The sequence below is a fragment of the Lissotriton vulgaris genome, chromosome 12 (genome assembly GCF_964263255.1).
Source record: "Lissotriton vulgaris chromosome 12, aLisVul1.2, whole genome shotgun sequence".
NCBI classification, from domain to species: Eukaryota; Metazoa; Chordata; class Amphibia; order Caudata; family Salamandridae; genus Lissotriton; species Lissotriton vulgaris.
This window is the reverse complement of record NC_141700.1, coordinates 143704570-143725537: the sequence shown is the minus strand read 5'-3', so window position 1 is coordinate 143725537 and position 20968 is coordinate 143704570. Positions and strand designations below refer to the sequence as shown.

Genomic DNA, 20968 nt, shown 5'->3' with positions numbered 1-20968 from the left:
GTATTGTTCCCTTTTTAAAACGTTGTTTTCCAGAGGTTAACATAACATAACATAACATAACATAACATAACATAACATAACATAACATAACATGGCCCAACATAGTATAACATAACATAGGATAGCATAACATTACATAACATAATACATCACAGCACAACATAACATAACATAACATAAAACAACACAACACAATATAACACAACACAACATAACACAACACAGCACTACATACCATGCTCAACATAGCATAACATAGGGTAGCATAACATAACATAAAAGAGCACAGCAGAACATAACATGGCCCAACATAGTATAACATAACATAGGATAGCATTACATTACATAACATAATACATCACAGCACAACATAACATAACATAAAACAACACAGCACAACATAACATGCTCAACATAGCATACCATAACACAAAAGAGCACAGCACAACATAACATAACACAGCACAACATAACATGGCCCAACATAACATAGCATAACATAGGATAGAATAGCATACCATTACATAACATATTACAACACAGCACAACATAACAAAAAACAACACAGCACAGCACAACATAACACAACACAGCACAACATTACATGCTCAACATAGCATAACATAGGGTAGCATAACATAACGGAAAAGAGCACAGCAGAACATAACATGGCCCAACATAGTATACCATAACATAAGATAGCATAACATTACATAACATAATACAACACAGCACAACATAAAACAACACAGCACAGCACAATATAACACAACACAACATAACACAACACAGCACACCATAACACAACACAGCTTAGCACAGCACAACATAACATTACATGGCTCAACATAGCATGACATAGGATAGCATTACATAACACAAAAGAGCAGAGCAGAACATAACACAACAACATAACATAACATGGCCCAACATAACATAACATTGGATAGAATAACATTACACAACACAACACAGTACAACATAACATAACACAACACAGCACAGCACAATATACCATGGCCCAACATAGCTTAACATAACATGTCCCAACTTAACATAACGTAGGATAGCATAGCAAAGCATAACACAACATAACATGTTATGTAGTTATGTGTAATAGGACATTTATAAGATGAATCATTTAGGGCCATATCATGTTTCTGAGAGTTTGTAAAGTTGATAGCAGATTCATCAGTTGCTTGTCTACACACTACTCACGGTAGGGAAAGTGGTTGGATTTGTTCCTACAATAGGACGGTACACTCCTTTATTGTAAGTTGCTTTACTCCAATGGTTGCAATACTACCCTTAAATGTCAGAGCAATTAATTCATCTTCCACCTTTAGCTGCCTGAGACACCTGTTCCTCTTCCACCCTTACCTAGCTAAGCCGTACTTCAATTTTCAGTCTTTATCTGACAAAGCCACCCACCTATTCTGCACCTTTTATGGCTTGGCCACCCAACCGTCTTCCAACCTTACCTCCTGAGCCATTCATCTACCTTTATGTGACTGAGCAATCCTTCCAACTTCCACCCTTACCTGACTGAGCAATCCTTCCAACTTCCACCCTTACCAGACTGAGATATCCTTCCATCTTCCACCCTTACCTGACTGAACCATCCTTCCATCTTCCACCCTTATCAGACTGGAAACATCCTTCCATCTTCCACCCTTACCTGACTGAGCCATCCTTCCATCTTCCACCCTTACCAGACTGGAAACATCCTTCCATCTTCCACCCTTACCAGACTGAGATATCCTTCCATCTTCCACCCTTACCTGGCTGAGATATCCTTCCATCTTCCACCCTTACCAGACTGGAAACATCCTTCCATCTTCCACCCTTACCTGACTGAGCCATCCTTCCATCTTCCACCCTTACCAGACTGGAAACATCCTTCCATCTTCCACCCTTACCTGACTGAGACATCCTTCCATCTTCCACCCTTACCAGACTGGAAACTTCCTTCCATCTTCCACCCTTACCTGACTGAGACATCCTTCCACCTTCCACCCTTACCAGACTGGAAACATCCTTCCATCTTCCACCCTTACCTGACTGATACATCCTTCCATCTTCCACCCTTACCAGACTGGAAACATCCTTCCATCCTTACCTGACTGAGACATCCTTCCATCTTCCATCATTACCAGACTTGAAATATCCTTCCATCCTTACCTGACTGAGACATCCTTCCATCTTCCACCCTTACCTGACTGAGACATCCTTCCATCTTCCACCCTTACCAAACTGGAAACATCCTTCCATCTTCCACCCTTACCTGACTGAGACATCCTTCCATCTTCCACCCTTACCAGACTGGAAACATCCTTCCATCTTCCACCCTTACCAGACTGAGACATCCTTCCATCTTCCACCCTTACCAGACTGGAAACATCCTTCCATCTTCCACCCTTACCTGACTGAGACATCCTTCCATCTCCCACCCTTACCAGACTGAGATATCCTTCCATCTTCCACCCTTACCAAACTGGAAACATCCTTCCATCTTCCACCCTTACCTTACTGAGCCATCCTTCCATCTTCCACCTTTACCAGACTGGAAACATCCTTCCATCTTCCACCCTTACCAGACTGAGATATCCTTCCATCTTCCACCCTTACCAGACTGGAAACATCCTTCCATCTTCCACCCTTACCAGACTGGAAACCTCCTTCCATCTTCCACCCTTACCAGACAGGAAACATCCTTCCATCTTCCACCCTTACCTGACTGAGCCATCCTTCCATCTTCCACCCTTACCAGACTGGAAACATCCTTCCATCTTCCACCCTTACCAGACTGGAAACATCCTTCCATCTTCCACCCTTACCTGATTGAGACATCCTTCCATCTTCCACCCTTACCAGACTGGAAACATCCTTCCATCTTCCACTTGTGGAGAAGTGTGGCTCAGGGGTTAGAGGCGGCAGACCCGGAAGCTGAGATCGGCCCTGGACCAGGGTTCAATTCCCCGCCTCGGCGGGTCTTGGGCTCAAAAATTCCACGGACTCGATAATTCTCGCTCCGGTGCCTTCTCACTCACGGGTTCACACTCTGCGACTCTGGGCAATAGCTTGCTTAATCTCCACAACGGCCCCTCGTGGCGGGATGCCTGGCTTTCACCTTGTGGATACCCTGTCGGGGTTATTTCACAGGGGAATACCAGGACGGGTTCCCTAAGCAAGCGCCGGGAAACCCTTTGTGGGTAGCTGTGCGCTATACAAGCTCAAATACATACATACATACACATTCCACCCTTACCTGACTGAGACATCCTTCCATCTTCCACCCTTACCAGACTGGAAACATCCTTCCATCTTCCACCCTTACCAGACTGGAAACATCCTTCCATCTTCCACCCTTACCAGACTGGAAACATCCTTCCATCTTCCACCCTTACCTGACTGAGACATCCTTCCATCTTCCACCCTTACCAGACTGGAAACATCCTTCCATCTTCCACCCTTACCAGACTGGAAACATCCTTCCATCTTCCACCCTTACCAGACTGGAAACATCCTTCCATCTTCCACCCTTACCAGATTGGAAACATCCTTCCATCTTCCACCCTTACCTGACTGAGACATCCTTCCATCTTCCACCCTTACCAGACTGGAAACATCTTTCCATCTTCCACCCTTACCTGACTGAGACATCCTTCCATCTTCCACCCTTACCTGACTGAGACATCCTTCCATCTTCCACCCTTACCAGACTGGAAACATCCTTCCATCTTCCACCCTTACCTGACTGAGACATCCTTCCATCTTCCACCCTTACCTGACTGAGACATCCTTCCATCTTCCACCCTTACCAGACTGGAAACATCCTTCCATCTTCCACCCTTACCTGACTGAGACATCCTTCCATCTTCCACCCTTACCAGACTGGAAACATCCTTCCATCTTCCACCCTTACCAGACTGGAAACATCCTTCCATCTTCCACCCTTACCTGACTGAGACATCCTTCCATCTTCCACCCTTACCAGACTGGAAACATCTTTCCATCTTCCACCCTTACCTGACTGAGACATCCTTCCATCTTCCACCCTTACCAAACTGGAAACATCCTTCCATCTTCCACCCTTACCTGACTGAGACATCCTTCCATCTTCCACCCTTACCAGACTGGAAACATCCTTCCATCTTCCACCCTTACCAGACTGAGACATCCTTCCAACTTCCACCCTTACCAGACTGGAAACATCCTTCCATCTTCCACCCTTACCTGACTGAGACATCCTTCCATCTCCCACCCTTACCAGACTGAGATATCCTTCCATCTTCCACCCTTACCAGACTTGAAACATCCTTCCATCTTCCACCCTTACCTTACTGAGCCATCCTTCCATCTTCCACCTTTACCAGACTGGAAACATCCTTCCATCTTCCACCCTTACCAGACTGAGATATCCTTCCATCTTCCACCCTTACCAGACTGGAAACATCCTTCCATCTTCCACCCTTACCAGACTGGAAACCTCCTTCCATCTTCCACCCTTACCAGACAGGAAACATCCTTCCATCTTCCACCCTTACCTGACTGAGCCATCCTTCCATCTTCCACCCTTACCAGACTGGAAACATCCTTCCATCTTCCACCCTTACCAGACTGGAAACATCCTTCCATCTTCCACCCTTACCTGATTGAGACATCCTTCCATCTTCCACCCTTACCAGACTGGAAACATCCTTCCATCTTCCACTTGTGGAGAAGTGTGGCTCAGGGGTTAGAGGCGGCAGACCCGGAAGCTGAGATCGGCCCTGGACCAGGGTTCAATTGCCCGCCTCGGCGGGTCTTGGGCTCAAAAATTCCACGGACTCGATAATTCTCGCTCCGGTGCCTTCTCACTCACGGGTTCACACTCTGCGACTCTGGGCAATAGCTTGCTTAATCTCCACAACGGCCCCTTGCGGCGGGATGCCTGGCTTTCACCTTGTGGATACCCTGTCGGGGTTATTTCACAGGGGAATACCAGGACGGGTTCCCTAAGCAAGCGCCGGGAAACCCTTTGTGGGTAGCTGTGCGCTATACAAGCTCAAATACATACATACATACACATTCCACCCTTACCTGACTGAGACATCCTTCCATCTTCCACCCTTACCAGACTGGAAACATCCTTCCATCTTCCACCCTTACCAGACTGGAAACATCCTTCCATCTTCCACCCTTACCAGACTGGAAACATCCTTCCATCTTCCACCCTTACCTGACTGAGACATCCTTCCATCTTCCACCCTTACCAGACTGGAAACATCCTTCCATCTTCCACCCTTACCAGACTGGAAACATCCTTCCATCTTCCACCCTTACCAGATTGGAAACATCCTTCCATCTTCCACCCTTACCTGACTGAGACATCCTTCCATCTTCCACCCTTACCAGACTGAGACATCCTTCCATCTTCCACCCTTACCAGACTGGAAACATCCTTCCATCTTCCACCCTTACCTGACTGAGACATCCTTCCATCTTCCACCCTTACCTGACTGAGACATCCTTCCATCTTCCACCCTTACCAGACTGGAAACATCCTTCCATCTTCCACCCTTACCTGACTGAGACATCCTTCCATCTTCCACCCTTACCAGACTGGAAACATCCTTCCATCTTCCACCCTTACCAGACTGGAAACATCCTTCCATCTTCCACCCTTACCTGACTGAGACATCCTTCCATCTTCCACCCTTACCAGACTGGAAACATCTTTCCATCTTCCACCCTTACCTGACTGAGACATCCTTCCATCTTCCACCCTTACCAGACTGGAAACATCCTTCCATATTCCACCCTTACCTGACTGAGACATCCTTCCATCTTCCACCCTTACCAGACTGGAAACATCCTTCCATCTTCCACCCTTACCAGATTGGAAACATCCTTCCATCTTCCACCCTTACCAGACTGGAAACATCCTTCCATCTTCCACCCTTACCAGATTGGAAACATCCTTCCATCTTCCACCCTTACCAGACTGGAAACATCCTTCCATCTTCCACCCTTACCAGATTGGAAACATCCTTCCATCTTCCACCCTTACCTGACTGAGACATCCTTCCATCTTCCACCCTTACCAGACTGGAAACATCCTTCCATCTTCCACCCTTACCAGACTGGAAACATCCTTCCATCTTCCACCCTTACCAGATTGGAAACATCCTTCCATCTTCCACCCTTACCTGACTGAGACATCCTTCCATCTTCCACCCTTACCAGACTGGAAACATCTTTCCATCTTCCACCCTTACCTGACTGAGACATCCTTCCATCTTCCACCCTTACCAGACTGGAAACATCCTTCCATATTCCACCCTTACCTGACTGAGACATCCTTCCATCTTCCACCCTTACCATACTGGAAACATCCTTCCATCTTCCATCATTACCTGACTGAGTCATCTTTTCTTCTTCCACTCTTACCTGAGTGAGCCATCCTTTTTTCTTCTATTCCCTACCTGACTGAGCCATCCTTCCATCTTTCATACCTGCCTGTGAGAGACACCGTTCCATGTTCCACACTTATCTGACACAGCAGTCATCCATCTTAGATAGTACATGGCTGAACCACCAATACATAGTCAACTCTAACATGATTTAAGTATTATCTGACAGAGTCATCAATTCCCTCCCCTCATTCCTGTCCCACTTTAAAATTATTGAAATTCCCTTAGGCGAAATTCCACTACACTACAGCTGCCCTAAATTGTATTTTTTTCTCTAATGTGCACCTCTATGTGTCTGTGGCTGTCTACTCACATGTGTTGATTAGCCCACCCACCACAGCTTGCTTATAGTTAAATTGTAATTGCAAACCATTATGGAAATCAAACACAATACCACTCAGTAGGAGGAAAATCCGCCAAGTGCATGATTATTAAGTAACATGATGACCACAGTCATTGTGCTGAAAACTCAGCCTTCCACTGCCTTACAGAGGGGTAGACTGTAATGCATCTCTATATCCTTTGAACATGTACCTATAAGTGTAGGTCAAACATTACCATAAAATTAACACCACTGCTATGTTGTACTGAGGACTTAAAGACGAAGCAGAGTTGACTAAAGTAGGTGACAATAAAAGGCAAATTATGAGTTTTAAGGCAGCATATTCTGTGGCAATATTATTTTTCTATTTTGTCATTTAAACCCAGCATTCATGTTTTATGGGCAACTGTTTCACCTTAATAATATCAGTTTATCAGCCAAATAAAAACTTCAGCAAATGAAGGGTGGCCATTTAAGCAAAGGTCTGGCCCAGTGCATCACCACATGTGAATCTTATATGTAGTAAATTGTGTTCCATTTGAACTGGAAAACATTGTTTAAATCAGTAAATTTTGCATCATATTGAGGGTTCTGATAAATTTGCTTTAAAATGTGCTCAACATAGCAGGTTGGATAGTGTTATGGGAACAAGCCATCTTTAAAATATAAAGCTTGATTAGTTAATTGGGGAAAGTTATGTCAGAAGACATGATCTGTTAGGAAAAGTTACAACAAAGGCTGTAGGCTTGACTTAGTAAAAATGATAAGCACATGTTAAAGCCAATAGGCCTCAGGATTGGCTTGTTGTCACTTCCTGTTATAGACTTTAAGCAGGTATTTGTTACTTGGAATCTCACTGGTTACCTTAGTAAACAAGGCTCTGGTTTTGGTACACTCTTTGACACAACCTGTGAAGTAGTATATCTGCACAGAGATAATCCTTGCTAACATCCATTTTAGAGGACTTGAAAGATTTAGTTGTCTGCCAGGATTTTTTTGTGAACGCGAATCAATAAAAATATATACGTTCATATAAATGTATTCATCTGCCCTATGAGAAACAGCACTTTGCCTGAAAATAAGTGTAATTCTGTGCTACGACTGATGGACGGGTACTTGAGTTTTCAATTTTCTCTTTGTTTACGTCTCTGTTTGTTTCTTTCCTTCTACTTTTTGATTTTATTGTTTACAGTATCTTGCAGATCTCTTGACAGTGCTGCTGGGCCACTTGCTTGCTGCTCATTTCGTCTGCAATGCGTTGCACCTCACTGGGTTACTCAGTCTAAATCTGGTAGACATCTTGGAATGGCATTGGCCATATTGTACCATCATTTATCATTCTAAGATGGCCAACACATTGCTTCTAAATGTGGCAGCCTTCTTGGAACTCTAAATAATGATAACACTAGGTACAATATCACCACAAGATTCCCACCTGATGCTATGATTGACTTTCCTGTTTTTTGCAAGCATACTTACTTACTCAGTGGCAAATTTTCTTTTTTTAAATGTATATTTTCTATTTAACTTGTATCTATGTGTTTTTAGTGTGATGGGAAAGTGGCCGAGTAAGTCAGTGGGCTGATGAATGAATTGATGAAAGTAAGGATATATTCAGTGTTTTTATGATAACTTACTGAGTACCTAAACACTCTAGTAACTGAAATGATAGGCTTTTCAAAATCTGATCACGCTCAGTATTGACCCGCAAACTCCTTGATGACTTAAAATAACCTAATTTTTCTTGGGTTATTTTTATTGTATATTATATATTTTTTTTAAATCGCCTTCAAATATACTAGTTCACAGATTCTGCCACACAAACACCACCTTGCATACATGCAAACGGACCTCTCCACACACGGGTATACATTCCTTTAATTTTACAGGCATATTTGTGCAAATGCGCGTACAGACATATACACATGAAGACACACGTACACACAACTGCATCAAAACACCCCATTAGCCCTGAAGCCTCCGAAAGTACAATCGTCCACCTGTTAAAGGCAGCAGGAGAATAAGCGTCACTATGGCAACGCGCACGCTCACTTTTAACTTTAATAGGCCTCAGCATTAGAGGATATTAACCTCTTCCCGGCAGAGCCTCCGGTTCCTACCGCATGCTTTCTCTTGGATCCACGCACATCGCGCGTCGAAAGCGCTGTCGTGAACGTAAAAAATCCAAAGAAAGATGTGATCTCCGTGTCACATGGTATCTGAAGCCAGAGCACGTGCCCGGAAGCGCCTCACCGGATGTCGTCACGCCTCGCTGCCAATGAATCGTCACCTCATGGCATGGCTGGCGCACACAGTGCCACGCGCGCGCAGGCAGTGACGGGCTGCAGCCCGCCTAGTCTCCCAGGTCCGTCACTGCCTAGCTGCTACAGGCCTGTTTTTTTCTTTGCATTCTGGGATTTGTAGTGTTGTGAATTCCACCGAAAATCAGAACCACAACAACCTGTACCAGCGCAGCTCACGCACGTGGCAACTATGGTCATGAAGACGGTGTCTTTAGCATAAAGATGCAATTGTGTGCTCAACGTTTGTGTACACCACATGAGCGGTCTGGCGAAAACAGGTATTATTGACAGGGAATATTGAGCTGACCTAGGTGCCATTTTAATTAGGGTGACCCGGATTGTCAAGCCAAAAACCGGGACATTTCACAAAACTAGAAGGGCAAAAATGTTACTTAACAGCGCTCACCAGCATAGAATTACAGAAGAGGCAGTAAGAACATAATTAAAATGCAATTTCTAAAGCCAGTATCATGCCCGTCAATTAAATCGCTTTCTTATAAGAGCTGGCAACTATACCTGCTATGCGAGACATAAAAAGGCACCTGCCACCAGTAGCGGCCCGTGGTGGAAGTGCTCCCGGACGCTGACGAGGGGCGGGGGAGGAGCAGACTGGGGGGTAGTAAACTACGGATAACGGCCGAATAGAGGTAAGTAAACATATAAATAAATAAAACAAATTTTGTTTGCGCGCGCTGCATCGCATTTCAACATTATTTTGAAGTTGTCCCGCCATTTTTGCATTCAATTCGTAGAAACCTCATTTACGCCAGTCATTAAACCTATTCTAGTCTACGGCAGCCGCGGCCGGTGGTGGGAGTACCTGCGGGCGGTGACGTGGGGAGGGGCTGGGTGGGGGGTAGTAATGTATGGATTACGGAGTTTAACATGTAAGTAACCATATCAATAAATAAAACGAAATTCGTTGCGCGCACTGCAACGCATTTAGTGATGCAGTGCACGCAACAAAATTTGTTTTATTTATATATATGTTAATTTACCTGTTAAACTCCGTAATCCATACATTACTAACCCCCACCCTGCCCCTCCCCTTCCGCACGTCACCGTCCGTAGGTACTCCCACAACCGGCCGCAGCTGCTCTACGGTGAATGGCTGTGAAGACAGGGCCCATAATTTCTGTGGGGCGTGTGGTATTCCAGAACTCAAACCTGATGTTACAAAATCAGCTCCTATAATCACCGGCCATGTTTGACATGCCTTTTAAACAATTAACCTTTCTATACTTTCCCAAAGCTTTACCGCCATGCTTGACATGAGGGGGGCGTGGTAACTAGTTTTGCTGAGAACATGACCGATTCCAGTTGACTTGTGTAGTTGCCAAGTTTCCCTGGTCTATGAGTGATGTGCTGCGCCAGACCAGACGCTTTTCATTGATTTCAGGACTTGGAATCCTGTTTTATCATTCAATACCCAAGACTACAAGTCCCAGAATTCAAAGAAAAACCTGGAGTTCATGGTGCATGCAACTGGGAAACTTGGCACAGCTGGACTTGCACAGTGAGGTTCACGCATTGTCCCTGACTCACCTGGATTCAGGGAATGCGCGGCCTTATCTCAACTCATGAAGGTGGTACCTACTACGACCAGCCTAGTGTCCGGGGACAGGCCTGAGGATCATACAATCCCCCATTCTTCGAAGCTGAAACTTGCATGACCGATTTTTGCTGAAAAAAGGGACTGTCTGAATTGCCTACTCGTGACATGGGGTCAGGGGAGAGCTATGGTTACACTACGTTATATAGTAAAGGAAATAATCGAACTTCTAAATGGGAACTCAATACGTTATTTCAAAAGAGTAGTGTTGCATCGCCCTCCTGTGGCTATTAGGAGAACAGCTTGTTTTAAAAGGTATACACACCCTGAGTGCTTCTTGTGTTTCCTGTTTCACGGGGGACCGAGCAGTAGGAGGATGAAACCTCAACAAAGCAAAGTAGCATTTTCGTATCAAGAAGTTTTTCAAATGCAATGTTACAGCTCATTGACATTAAAATAGTTGCAACTTTATTTTAGATGTGTATTTTAAATGGACCTAAATGTAACAGAAGTTATACAACCCTATTATTTTTATTGGGTCCAGTTTACATTTGCTTGCCAAAGTATTAATCTCTCCGTTTGATAGTGTAACTGTTTTTATTGTTCTGGCAATTAAAACAACCATGACGTTTACTACTGAGACAGATCCATCCACCCATGCATCAATCACCCATCCATCCATTTAACCAAACCCATCCATCCATGCATGCATCCATCATCCATCCATCCATTTAACCAAACCAAACCCATCCATCCATGCATCCATCCATCCACCCATTTATCCACCCATCCATGCATCCATACACGCATGCATCCATCCATGTATCCATCTATACATGCATCCATCCATTTATCCATCCATCCATCCACCATCCACTAATGCAAGCATCCATCCATCCATTATCCATTTGTCCATCCATCGTCCTGTCTGTTTGCTTGCGTGTTCTCCTCTTAATACCTTTCTCGCCCTTGCTTTCCTCACTTTCCTCCTTGCCTCCCATTTTAGTCTTTCTGTCTGCCTTCTTTTCCACATGCTGTATCCGGTGTACGTGATCAATATTATTTAAAAGCTGCTCTGAACCCACAATTGTAGAAAACGTCTTGGTCAACGTGATTTAGCATATTTGTAATTTTCAAACATCCAGATTTTTTTAATGAAATGATGCAAAAAAAACCTGCTATTTCTACATCTTGGCGCTAGTACTGAACAGAGAGGCGAGCTATGAAATAATATTAGCTGTAAAATTGAACAAATAGGAACTCAAGATTCACTGGACGTTGCCTGTCGCCTTGTGCAGAGGGCTGCAACCAGCAGCCAGTGTCAGAGGCCTTTTTTGGGGGTCAGAGTGGGACTTATTTGTATAATATAAATTCCACTTTGTAACACCTCAGACTAACTCAAAAGTGGAGCACACTGATTGTGGTTCTCCCAGTGGTTCAGAAGTGTTATCTCAAACGTTTCCAGCACAATTCATTTAGAGTATGCTAACTTGTGAAGTCAGGAGATTTGCAACCTCAAATATGTTTTTCTATAATACACAGTGCAGAGTGTTTTTAAAGAGACACAACGTAGCCAGAGCTTGTAGAAGTGGGAAACCGTGCATCTTGCAGCGCAAGACCCCAAGGGCACCGTGGCTGGCACCAGCTATACCTTCTCCCTCTGCACCACACAGCTGTCCCTTGCATATTAGTCACTCCCTGTATGTGGGTATGTATGTGGCATTTCTATAGTGCAAACCTAGCCTAAAGTCAGGGAGCACCGGCCAGGGTCAAAGACAAGTATAGGGTCAATGAGTGATAGGAGCGGTAGCTTCTTCGATGATTGTGGTTGATGTTCTTCAAAGAGGTGCGTCCATGACTCTCTCTTAAATTGGATGGATGGCTAATGATTGTTGTTCCAGATCCTGGGTGCATTGATGGTCAAGGCCTGATTCCTTGTTTTTTTTTCCTTTTTACACTTCTTAGTCTACAGTCTGATGATGGCCTGGCCATGGGTGTTCTGCAAACCATCAGAGATGGTAGGCTTGCCTTCAAGCCTAGCGGGGGTGCTGGTGCTAATAGATTTGTTGCTGATGCTGCTGGTTTTGAAGAAGGTTGGGGGGGTCTTCACACATCCGTTAGCTCCAGCTCCTTCCACCCAAAAAGCAGCAGCAGCCGCTAAGCCGTACCTGCAGTATCACAGCTGCTTTTGAGTTGCAGGATGTTCTTCCCTTCACAGGTAGATAGATCACCCAGTGGTTGGGAAACAGTCTAGGACCATAGACCTGTGATTGGTGGAGCTTTCCGTTAGCAAAGTAGGGTGAAGACAAAAAACTTCACCTAGCTTTGCCAACGGCAATTTCCCATATTTCCCTGACTTTATGGGTCAAGGGTAAAACCTTCACCCATTCCTAATTTTATCGGGTTTTTTGCAGATTCATATAGCATGAGCTTGGCATAGCCAAAGGACTTAGAGCAATTTACATATGCCATTTTATTCAGGCACTGGTAGATAAACGATTTGCCCAGGATGACAGGTTGTTGCCGGGATTCAAATCTGGTTTCCCAGTTCCAACGCAGCAGCTCTAGCCATTAGGCTACCTATCTTCCCTCCACTTCCTTCTGTGTTGTCGCCCTTAGAAGGCTGTGTGAGTCTGGTTGGAGACCACCGGGATTGTTGCGCCTAGAGACTCAAGCTCTCTCCTACTGATGAGCCCCAATTTGGCAGAAATGCATCTTGGGACACTGGTTCCCTCGTTCTGAGGGCCTGCATCCTAGCAGGTCAGGCTACACTTCTCATTGAGGGCACAGCTGGGCTCATTTCTAGATATTGTTTTCTTTAGTTAATGTCACAGCCAAACTAAAACTGCAAATAATGCTCTTGAGATGATTCCAATAGTTTAGACGCTGCAACCCAAGCATTTACGCCACCCCCGTTGTCCCTGGCAACAGAACCGATTTTACGACAATATATAAGACACAGATAAACTATGGCTATTTAAATAAGATTTTGATAGACTCTGGGTAGCACAAGATATTTCCGAATTGAAACCCCTGCCTCTCAAAGGGCACATGTTTCAGTGCTAGGGGTTGGCAGCAGTGCACAGGTGTCTGTTAGTGGCCCCTAACCAAAATGTGTGAGCCCGGCCAGGGCCGGCATTAGCGCTGGTGGCGCCCGGTGCGACACTAATTTTTGGAGCCCCCCCGCACCCCGTGGCTGTCTGCCCAGATTCTCTCACTACGACCAGGCAAAAGTGCCCTTCATCTCTCCAATCATAAGGTATTGCTAAAAACAGGACCCTTCCTGAGGTCTGCGCCCCCTTCACAGGTCAGCGCCCAGTGCAGCTGCACCTGTCGCACTGCTCTAAAGTGCATATTCATTGACACACGGGTCATGTCTGGTGCAGGGGCCGAGGCAGGGCTTCATGTTTTTAAGAATTCAGTGCAAGTGTTCACATTTGTTTCACAAGAGTGCCATTCAGCGCCGCTGCTGGTGCTGCTCGGACCGCCCACTTCCACCACTGTTGCTGAAAACGCAATAATTACGTTTTAACTTGTAGGTACACCTTGCACGAATCTGACCATGTACTCAAAAATGCATGTGGGTGCCCTCTACTGGCAACAGCTGTAGCAAGGTAAGTCCTGGTTGGAGGTTTTATGGTGACAACAGACCGCCATCCCTTCAGGGATATGGCCGAATTCCAAGGCACTGGCTTTAAAATACCTGTCCTGGTTTAGGATGCTGAACAAGCCACAAAGAGTGTTCTTAACACTTTGTGTGGGGTATAAATAAATAATGTGCAGTTGATAAACATTGTGGCATATTAGGGCAGCAGGCTACAGACTTTTCAGGGGCAGTCGTGCATTTTACTTGTGGAAGTGAATAGTGTCAGTAGTGAAAATCAGTGACTGCACAGCCCATTGTGAATAAGAGATGTGCTGCAATGGATGGAGGCCACATATGCACATTACTACTTCTTTCCTGCACAAAGAAATTATGGGCCACATGTACAAGACTTTGAAATAGCGAGTTCCTAATTGTGTTTTCCTGTGAATCGCAATTAGGAAATCGTTATTTCAAATGTATGAAAGTCTTTTGAGTTTCATTTGCGATTCCCAGTGGGTCGCAAATGGACCTACTTCATGAATAATGAGGTAGGTCTTGGTTCGCGACAAATCGGGAATCGCTAAATTCACAGGGATGGTGGCCTGCTGGGGTCAGCAGACCACTGTGTGTGTCTGTGATTGCTTTATCAATAAAGCAGTCTTTTTTTATGCAGACTGTTTTCCTTATAGGAAAACGGGATGCATTTCAAAAAATAAAATTAAATATTTCCTTTTCATTTTTTAAGAGTCAGCAGTGGTCCGTGGGACCACTGTCAGCGCTTAAAAAATATTTTGCCAACCATTCTCATAGGGGAATGTTCTTCTATGTGTGTCTGAACTATGCTTACAAAACTTCACATACTTGAAATTAACTTTATTCTCCAAGCTGATTTCCTCCTCTTGCAAAGTTTTAGGCGAACTGTATCTCTGGCAATAACAAATACTCGCAAGGATCCAAAACAGACATAATTTTGAGTAACTGCTGGAGTGGAGGAGTTACGTTCAGAGTTTTGGGGCGACGTTCACACCCGCCCTAAACAGTATCCAGGGTTATTTTTACAGAAGGCGAAAGTGGATTGTACGATCTAAATTATAAGCCTCTGTTAATAAAAGTCAAAGGATTATTGACTAGATAAGCGTTGCTTTTCCTTCCACTTCTTGAAGGGTTGCCCTAATAAAAATGGCCGTTCTCCCTCATTTAAATTTGTTATTCACAGCTATTTGGTGTGTTACTTATTTTAGATTTGTGCACTAGTAAACTCAATGTTTTCATCCTTTTTATGACATTTGCCAGCACAAGATTGGCACTACTTTATATAGGAGCATAGAGAAAGGTGGATTTGCTGTTCCATGCCAAGTCATATTACTTTGAACATTTTGCACACTATATATATGTTTAGGTTCAATAAAGCTCACTTTTTATATGGCTACCCGCAGAATGAATTGATTGATAGAATATTTGAAGAAAGTGGGCGTGGCTTGGACGGTGATGCGGACAGGCGTCTGAGTCCGAGACCACCTCCGCCCTGAGGCAAATAACGGCGAGCTAAGCACCAAAATAAGACCACAGTCTGCCAACAAACCACGGATCCTGGTGTCTGAACATCCCTGGCACAGATCGGAGACACAGAAACAGTCTGAAATAAACAGCGGAGACAAGTAACTTGAAAGATGGGGAGAGGCGGCGAAACCACAGAGACAAGGACAAGATGGCAGCAACCCGTGACCGGCGCTAAGAAACGAACAGCACAGCGAATACGGTGGGGGTAAGAGCAACCGGAGGGGGCCACACTCCCATCGCAAGCACCCCCTGCCCATCAAGAGCACTTTGAGGTGCCAGAACAGCACATAAGCGCGAACAAACAAGCTGTGATGGCAACAAAATCGAAACCGAAGCGCAAGGAAGGAAGGGGCCATCTTGCTTTCAGACACTCCCACGAAAAGAAAGAAGCACAACAGCGGATAGAGAGCCGGAGGCGCCAGCCAGGAAGGAAATAAGAGGATACGACCGCCAATACCGGCACTCCACCATCTGAGAGGTAACACAAGCGGATGCACCCGAACAATAAAATACATAAATAAGAGGGGACAAAAAGCGGAACAACCGCAAAGGCAAGAACGAAACTGGAAGCACGCTCGCTGGGGGCAGCCATCTTGGCCAGGACCCACACAAGAAGCGCGAATAAGGCACCAGGCAGAACATTGACGCTACCACACGGGGGATATCCCCAAGCGATAGTACAGTTAACAACAAGATAATCAATAGCGGTCAGAACCGCAGAGGGGAAAACGGAAACAGGAAGAGCGTTCGCTGGGAGCATCTGCACTAACACACGGGGGAAGCCTGAGAGAATAGTGACTCCCGCCACAACACCAATAGGGAGGGGACCATCACCAGCCCTACCCGCGGCTGGGATTCGTAAGAACGATACATGCTGGAACTGCCACAAAGAGAAGGGGGATCTAGCGCACCTGATCCTCAACTGCTCTAAAGTCAAGGCATTTTGGGCCAAGGTCAGGGAATTCATAGGTAACATAGTGGGCTACCCCATACAAGATAACTTCATAGGGTTGATCACCGCATTCATGGATCCTGTACCCCCAACAAAGGAGGACAGAGACCTGATCGACCTCCTGCTCACCTCTGCAGTGAAAACAATTCTCACAAACTGGAAAAACACCGGGAAGGCAACCTTCAAAGGTTGGCTCAACTGGGTCACCTTCCTCAGGGGGGCAGACAATATAACAGCGAACTACTCACCCAACCATTCAGCAAGAGGCGACATGTGGAGCGCCCTGGATAAACACCTGGTTTCTTTCAAACCCCCATAGACAAGCCATACCGTCACAGCACAAAGCGCGGACGCCCGGCTTACAAAGACCGAACCACCGGTCCTATTCCCCTCCCGCCCCCCGCCCTCCCCCTCCCCCCACCACCTTTATTTCTTCTTACTATCTTTCATCCTCCTCTACCTGATGGTAGTACTGTAGCTCGCCATAGCTAGCCCTGTCAGCATGTCGCGCAGAGGCGCAAACACAGACCTATACCATGCTCCTGCAACACGCCTATTGTAATCCCAACGGCGTTGAATGCACAGCTGTATTACCCTCACTTTATAGACACTGTGCTGTAAATATAATAATCTTTTAAATAAAAATTGTTGCAATAAAAAATAATATTAGAAGAAAATCATGTCAGAGACCTTTCAAGACTTATAAAAGGCCCCAAACAATGAGGTATAACATGCTGCAAGGGCTTTAAAAAAAAGAGCCCAATTTTATAAGGCTAATGATATTTTTTCCATTAACTCTGAAACTCAATTAGGCCAATTGGAATGGTAAAATGGGGGTACTATGGATCCAACTATTGTAGCCAGGTGGGGAATGAATGGTTTGTAGATATTTGATCATTTCCTGTTGTATGGTAGATGGACACTTGGAGTGAGTTTCAACCACAGATTTCAAGTGGTAAGGCTTGGCTGCCGTATTCCTATAGGGCCTCCTTCTGGTTATTATAGAATTTTGATCCTAGGATCATGTCAGACAAAAAAGTTTGTTTTGAAATTGATAGACTATTCTGATAAGCAGAAAATAGGCATTTGGAAACGGTATTTGTTATCTTGAGAGAAAGTGAATGTGTATGAAGGGGTAACGGATATCTGCAAAATGGCTCACAGAGGAGAATGTGACGCAACCCAGAGATATCTGGCAAGGAGTTTATTTAAACTTCTCTGCTTTAAATAGCTCAACTTTTTGTAGGATACAATTTTTTTATCAAAATTATTAATTTCTAGGTCCCCTCAGTTTTTAAATAAAATAAATCCGTATTGTCGGAATCAATGGTTTTAGATGTGGTAGGACTGGTGGTGGATTGGTGGGGGCACGATATATGGTATTAGGGTATTTTAGGTAATTTAAGGGAAAGTGTTGTTAGATTTTTAGAAAACCAGTCAAAGATCCAGGTACCACAAGATTCCATGTTAGGTCTTTTGGGTTCTTGCCTATGATGGATGTCCCATGGGAGTTTCAGAAGTTGCTATGTTGATGGCGCGGCCTCCGCTGCTCCAGAGGTGGAGATCTAAGCCTGTACCCTGTTTTCTGGATCCGCTAGAAACAAACTAGAGGGTCAGGGAAAGGGAGGGGCTATTCTCTGTCAGGTCAGGCAAAATGAAGAGATTCAATAAAGTTTGGGGTTCTTTTATAATAAATGAAACCTGTGAAAGCACTGTAGAGTGTATCATCGCCTGGGTGGGGGCTTATTGGATGTCTCGAGCGGTCTCTGGGATTAATGATCTGAGATACGTATTTATGATATCGCATTGATATTTTACAGACTGTTTTTATTTTTTATGTCCATGAGATGTGGCATTGTACCTCCAGATAAAAAAAAAGAAAGAAATCACTTCTGGGGTGTGCCTCAGAGTATGTGTCGTCACAGGTGCTTACGCGTATTCCAGATTAGAGAATTTCATGCATATTAATAAGTGATAAGGCACATTGCATTTCATTGCATTGTTTCGGATTTTTAGCTTGTTGTGCTGACAGTTGTGCTCAAGTTCATTAAAAGTAATAGTTTATCACAAATTGCTGTTTTGAAAGAAACTGTTGACAAATAGATGAAAGTTTTAAGAACAGATGTTTGTAATTATGAATGAGATTTCACGCTGATTTTCAAGCTATATTTTTACACTCATTCAAGCAACCGGTGGTGTGAGCTTCATGACGAATCAGAGCGTGACTACGTCAAAGTACCAACAAACATAACGAGAGAGAGAGGAAGGAAAATGAAAGTTTAGTAAGCATACCTAGTTTCTTTGCCACAGAGGCGTCATGTTCTGCGTCCAAGAGGCCAAAGGCCACACCTTTATCCTCCAGGACTTGGGCTGCTAACTAGGAAGAAGAGGAAACAAAGAGAGAAAGAGGAAGGGAGAGAAAGGAGAAAGTTTCAGAGTGTGTACATGGAAATAGAAGTAAACATGTTTCATAGCACGCTTTATATTCTTCAGACAATGTATTAGGAGCACCTTGGCCACATTTTTTCTCTATTGGTCCTATCTCAATTTTGGAAAGTGCCCTGAGTTTATGTGTAGCACCCACAGTATCCTGGCGATTTGGCACTCGTCACCTAGAATTTTTGTTGATTTACAATCTATGAATTGTCCTACGAGGACCACAGCAGCGGCCCATGCAGATAAGAACGGTGGACGGTGGGGCTGGGGGGGTGGATTCAACAGACAACGATGAGGGAAATTAAATAAATAATAAATTTTCCCTTGTCGTTGTCTGTCTTTTTTATTTGTTTATTTGTTTGCAGAGTTTTATATAGCGCGAACTAGATCCAAGAAATCAGGTATCAGAGCGCTTTACATGAGTACCAGTTTCAATACAGATGGGCACATTAATTTTTGTTAGGCACAGGGAGATTAGGTAATTTGCCCAGAATCACAGGATGTTGAGCGTCCCTGCCGAGACTCAAACCTGGTTCACCAGCTTCGAGGTTGACTGCTCTAGCCGTAAGGCTACATCCTCTCCCCTGTCAAAATCCACCCTCCCCCCACCCCCACAACCTGGCCCCACTTCCCCACCGCTCTTACATGCAAGGGCGACTGCTGGAGGCCCAGTTTACAAAGTGTTGTTGGATCAAAAGCCAGGATCAGCTGAAGGTGCCACACATAACAAGGGCCAACTTGGTAAGTTTGCTTAATCTCCAGCAGACATTCCCTGTCTCATATCTCTTATATCACATGGATATCTCATAATGGTACAAGCATGTTATGATATAGATGCTATAGCACATTTTAGTATTAGATAAAAGTTGTCAAGGTTTAAGTTGATAATATATTTGTGCTCAAGCATCCTCCTCTGAAGTAGGTATAAATAAACTACAATTACCACTAACTCCTAGCAAGTTGTATGGGAACAGTAGTAATCTTTTCTTTTTGGTAACATTCCCTGTTTAGTGTGGCATGGTATTGGTGTATGGTTTTCAGTGTTAGTACCACTCGGCATGATTATACGTGTTATTGGTGTGGAATTATCGGGTGGTGTTATTGCACCTGGTAATAAAGCACGTGGTATCACCACCCATTCTTATGGGCACAAATTCCTCTTGCTGGTGGACTTAATGAGCAGAAAAACGTTCAGAGAATTCATGAAAAACATGTGGTAAGTGGCTCTGTTACACCAGGCCCCACTGTGGGTTACACTCATCCACTGGCCGATAAAATGGGCGCTGATACCACTCAGTAACTGCAGTACTGTAAATAGGTCAATTTCAGCGAAGACACTTTCTGTGTCTCTATTCCATTCCATTTCCATTTTCCATTTTTCACATTTGTATAGCGCATAAATCACCCGAAGGTCTCAGAGCGCTTGCAGAGAAACTGCAGGCTCTATAGGCTCAATGTAGCAGTTAAAGACAAATAATTGCGGGAGACATTCATTCAAGCTCTGTTGCGTGACACCGTCTGTAACCAGGAATGAAAATTACTTTTTCTGATCCTTTATTAGCCAGGGGTAAATATGCTGTATCGGCAACTGTTCGTCCAGCTGCTGCTCCAATAAAAATCTTTTGAAAGTTTACCATTATCAAACCAAAATGGCTTGGTCAGGATGTTATTTTTTTTTTAAATGCTGGCAATTCTGACTTTTTTAAAGTCTAGGGAGGCTGGGGACACTTTGGAACCTTCTTGTGTAACTTACTCGGGCCCAGCTCCCCAGGCCCTTAATCAGCAAGGGCTTGTAGGAGTAG

General features: G+C 44.4%; 1 protein-coding gene across 1 annotated transcript in view; it reads right to left on the bottom strand.

The window, feature by feature from the left end:
* Positions 1–20968, bottom strand: part of CASQ1 (calsequestrin 1) — a 141114-nt gene that overhangs the window by 104241 nt on the left and 15905 nt on the right. Inside the window, exon 2 of the mRNA XM_086947615.1 lies at positions 19023–19107. Within this exon, the coding sequence (XP_086803741.1) occupies positions 19023–19107 (85 nt within the window). The remainder of the gene's footprint in view (positions 1–19022; positions 19108–20968) is intronic.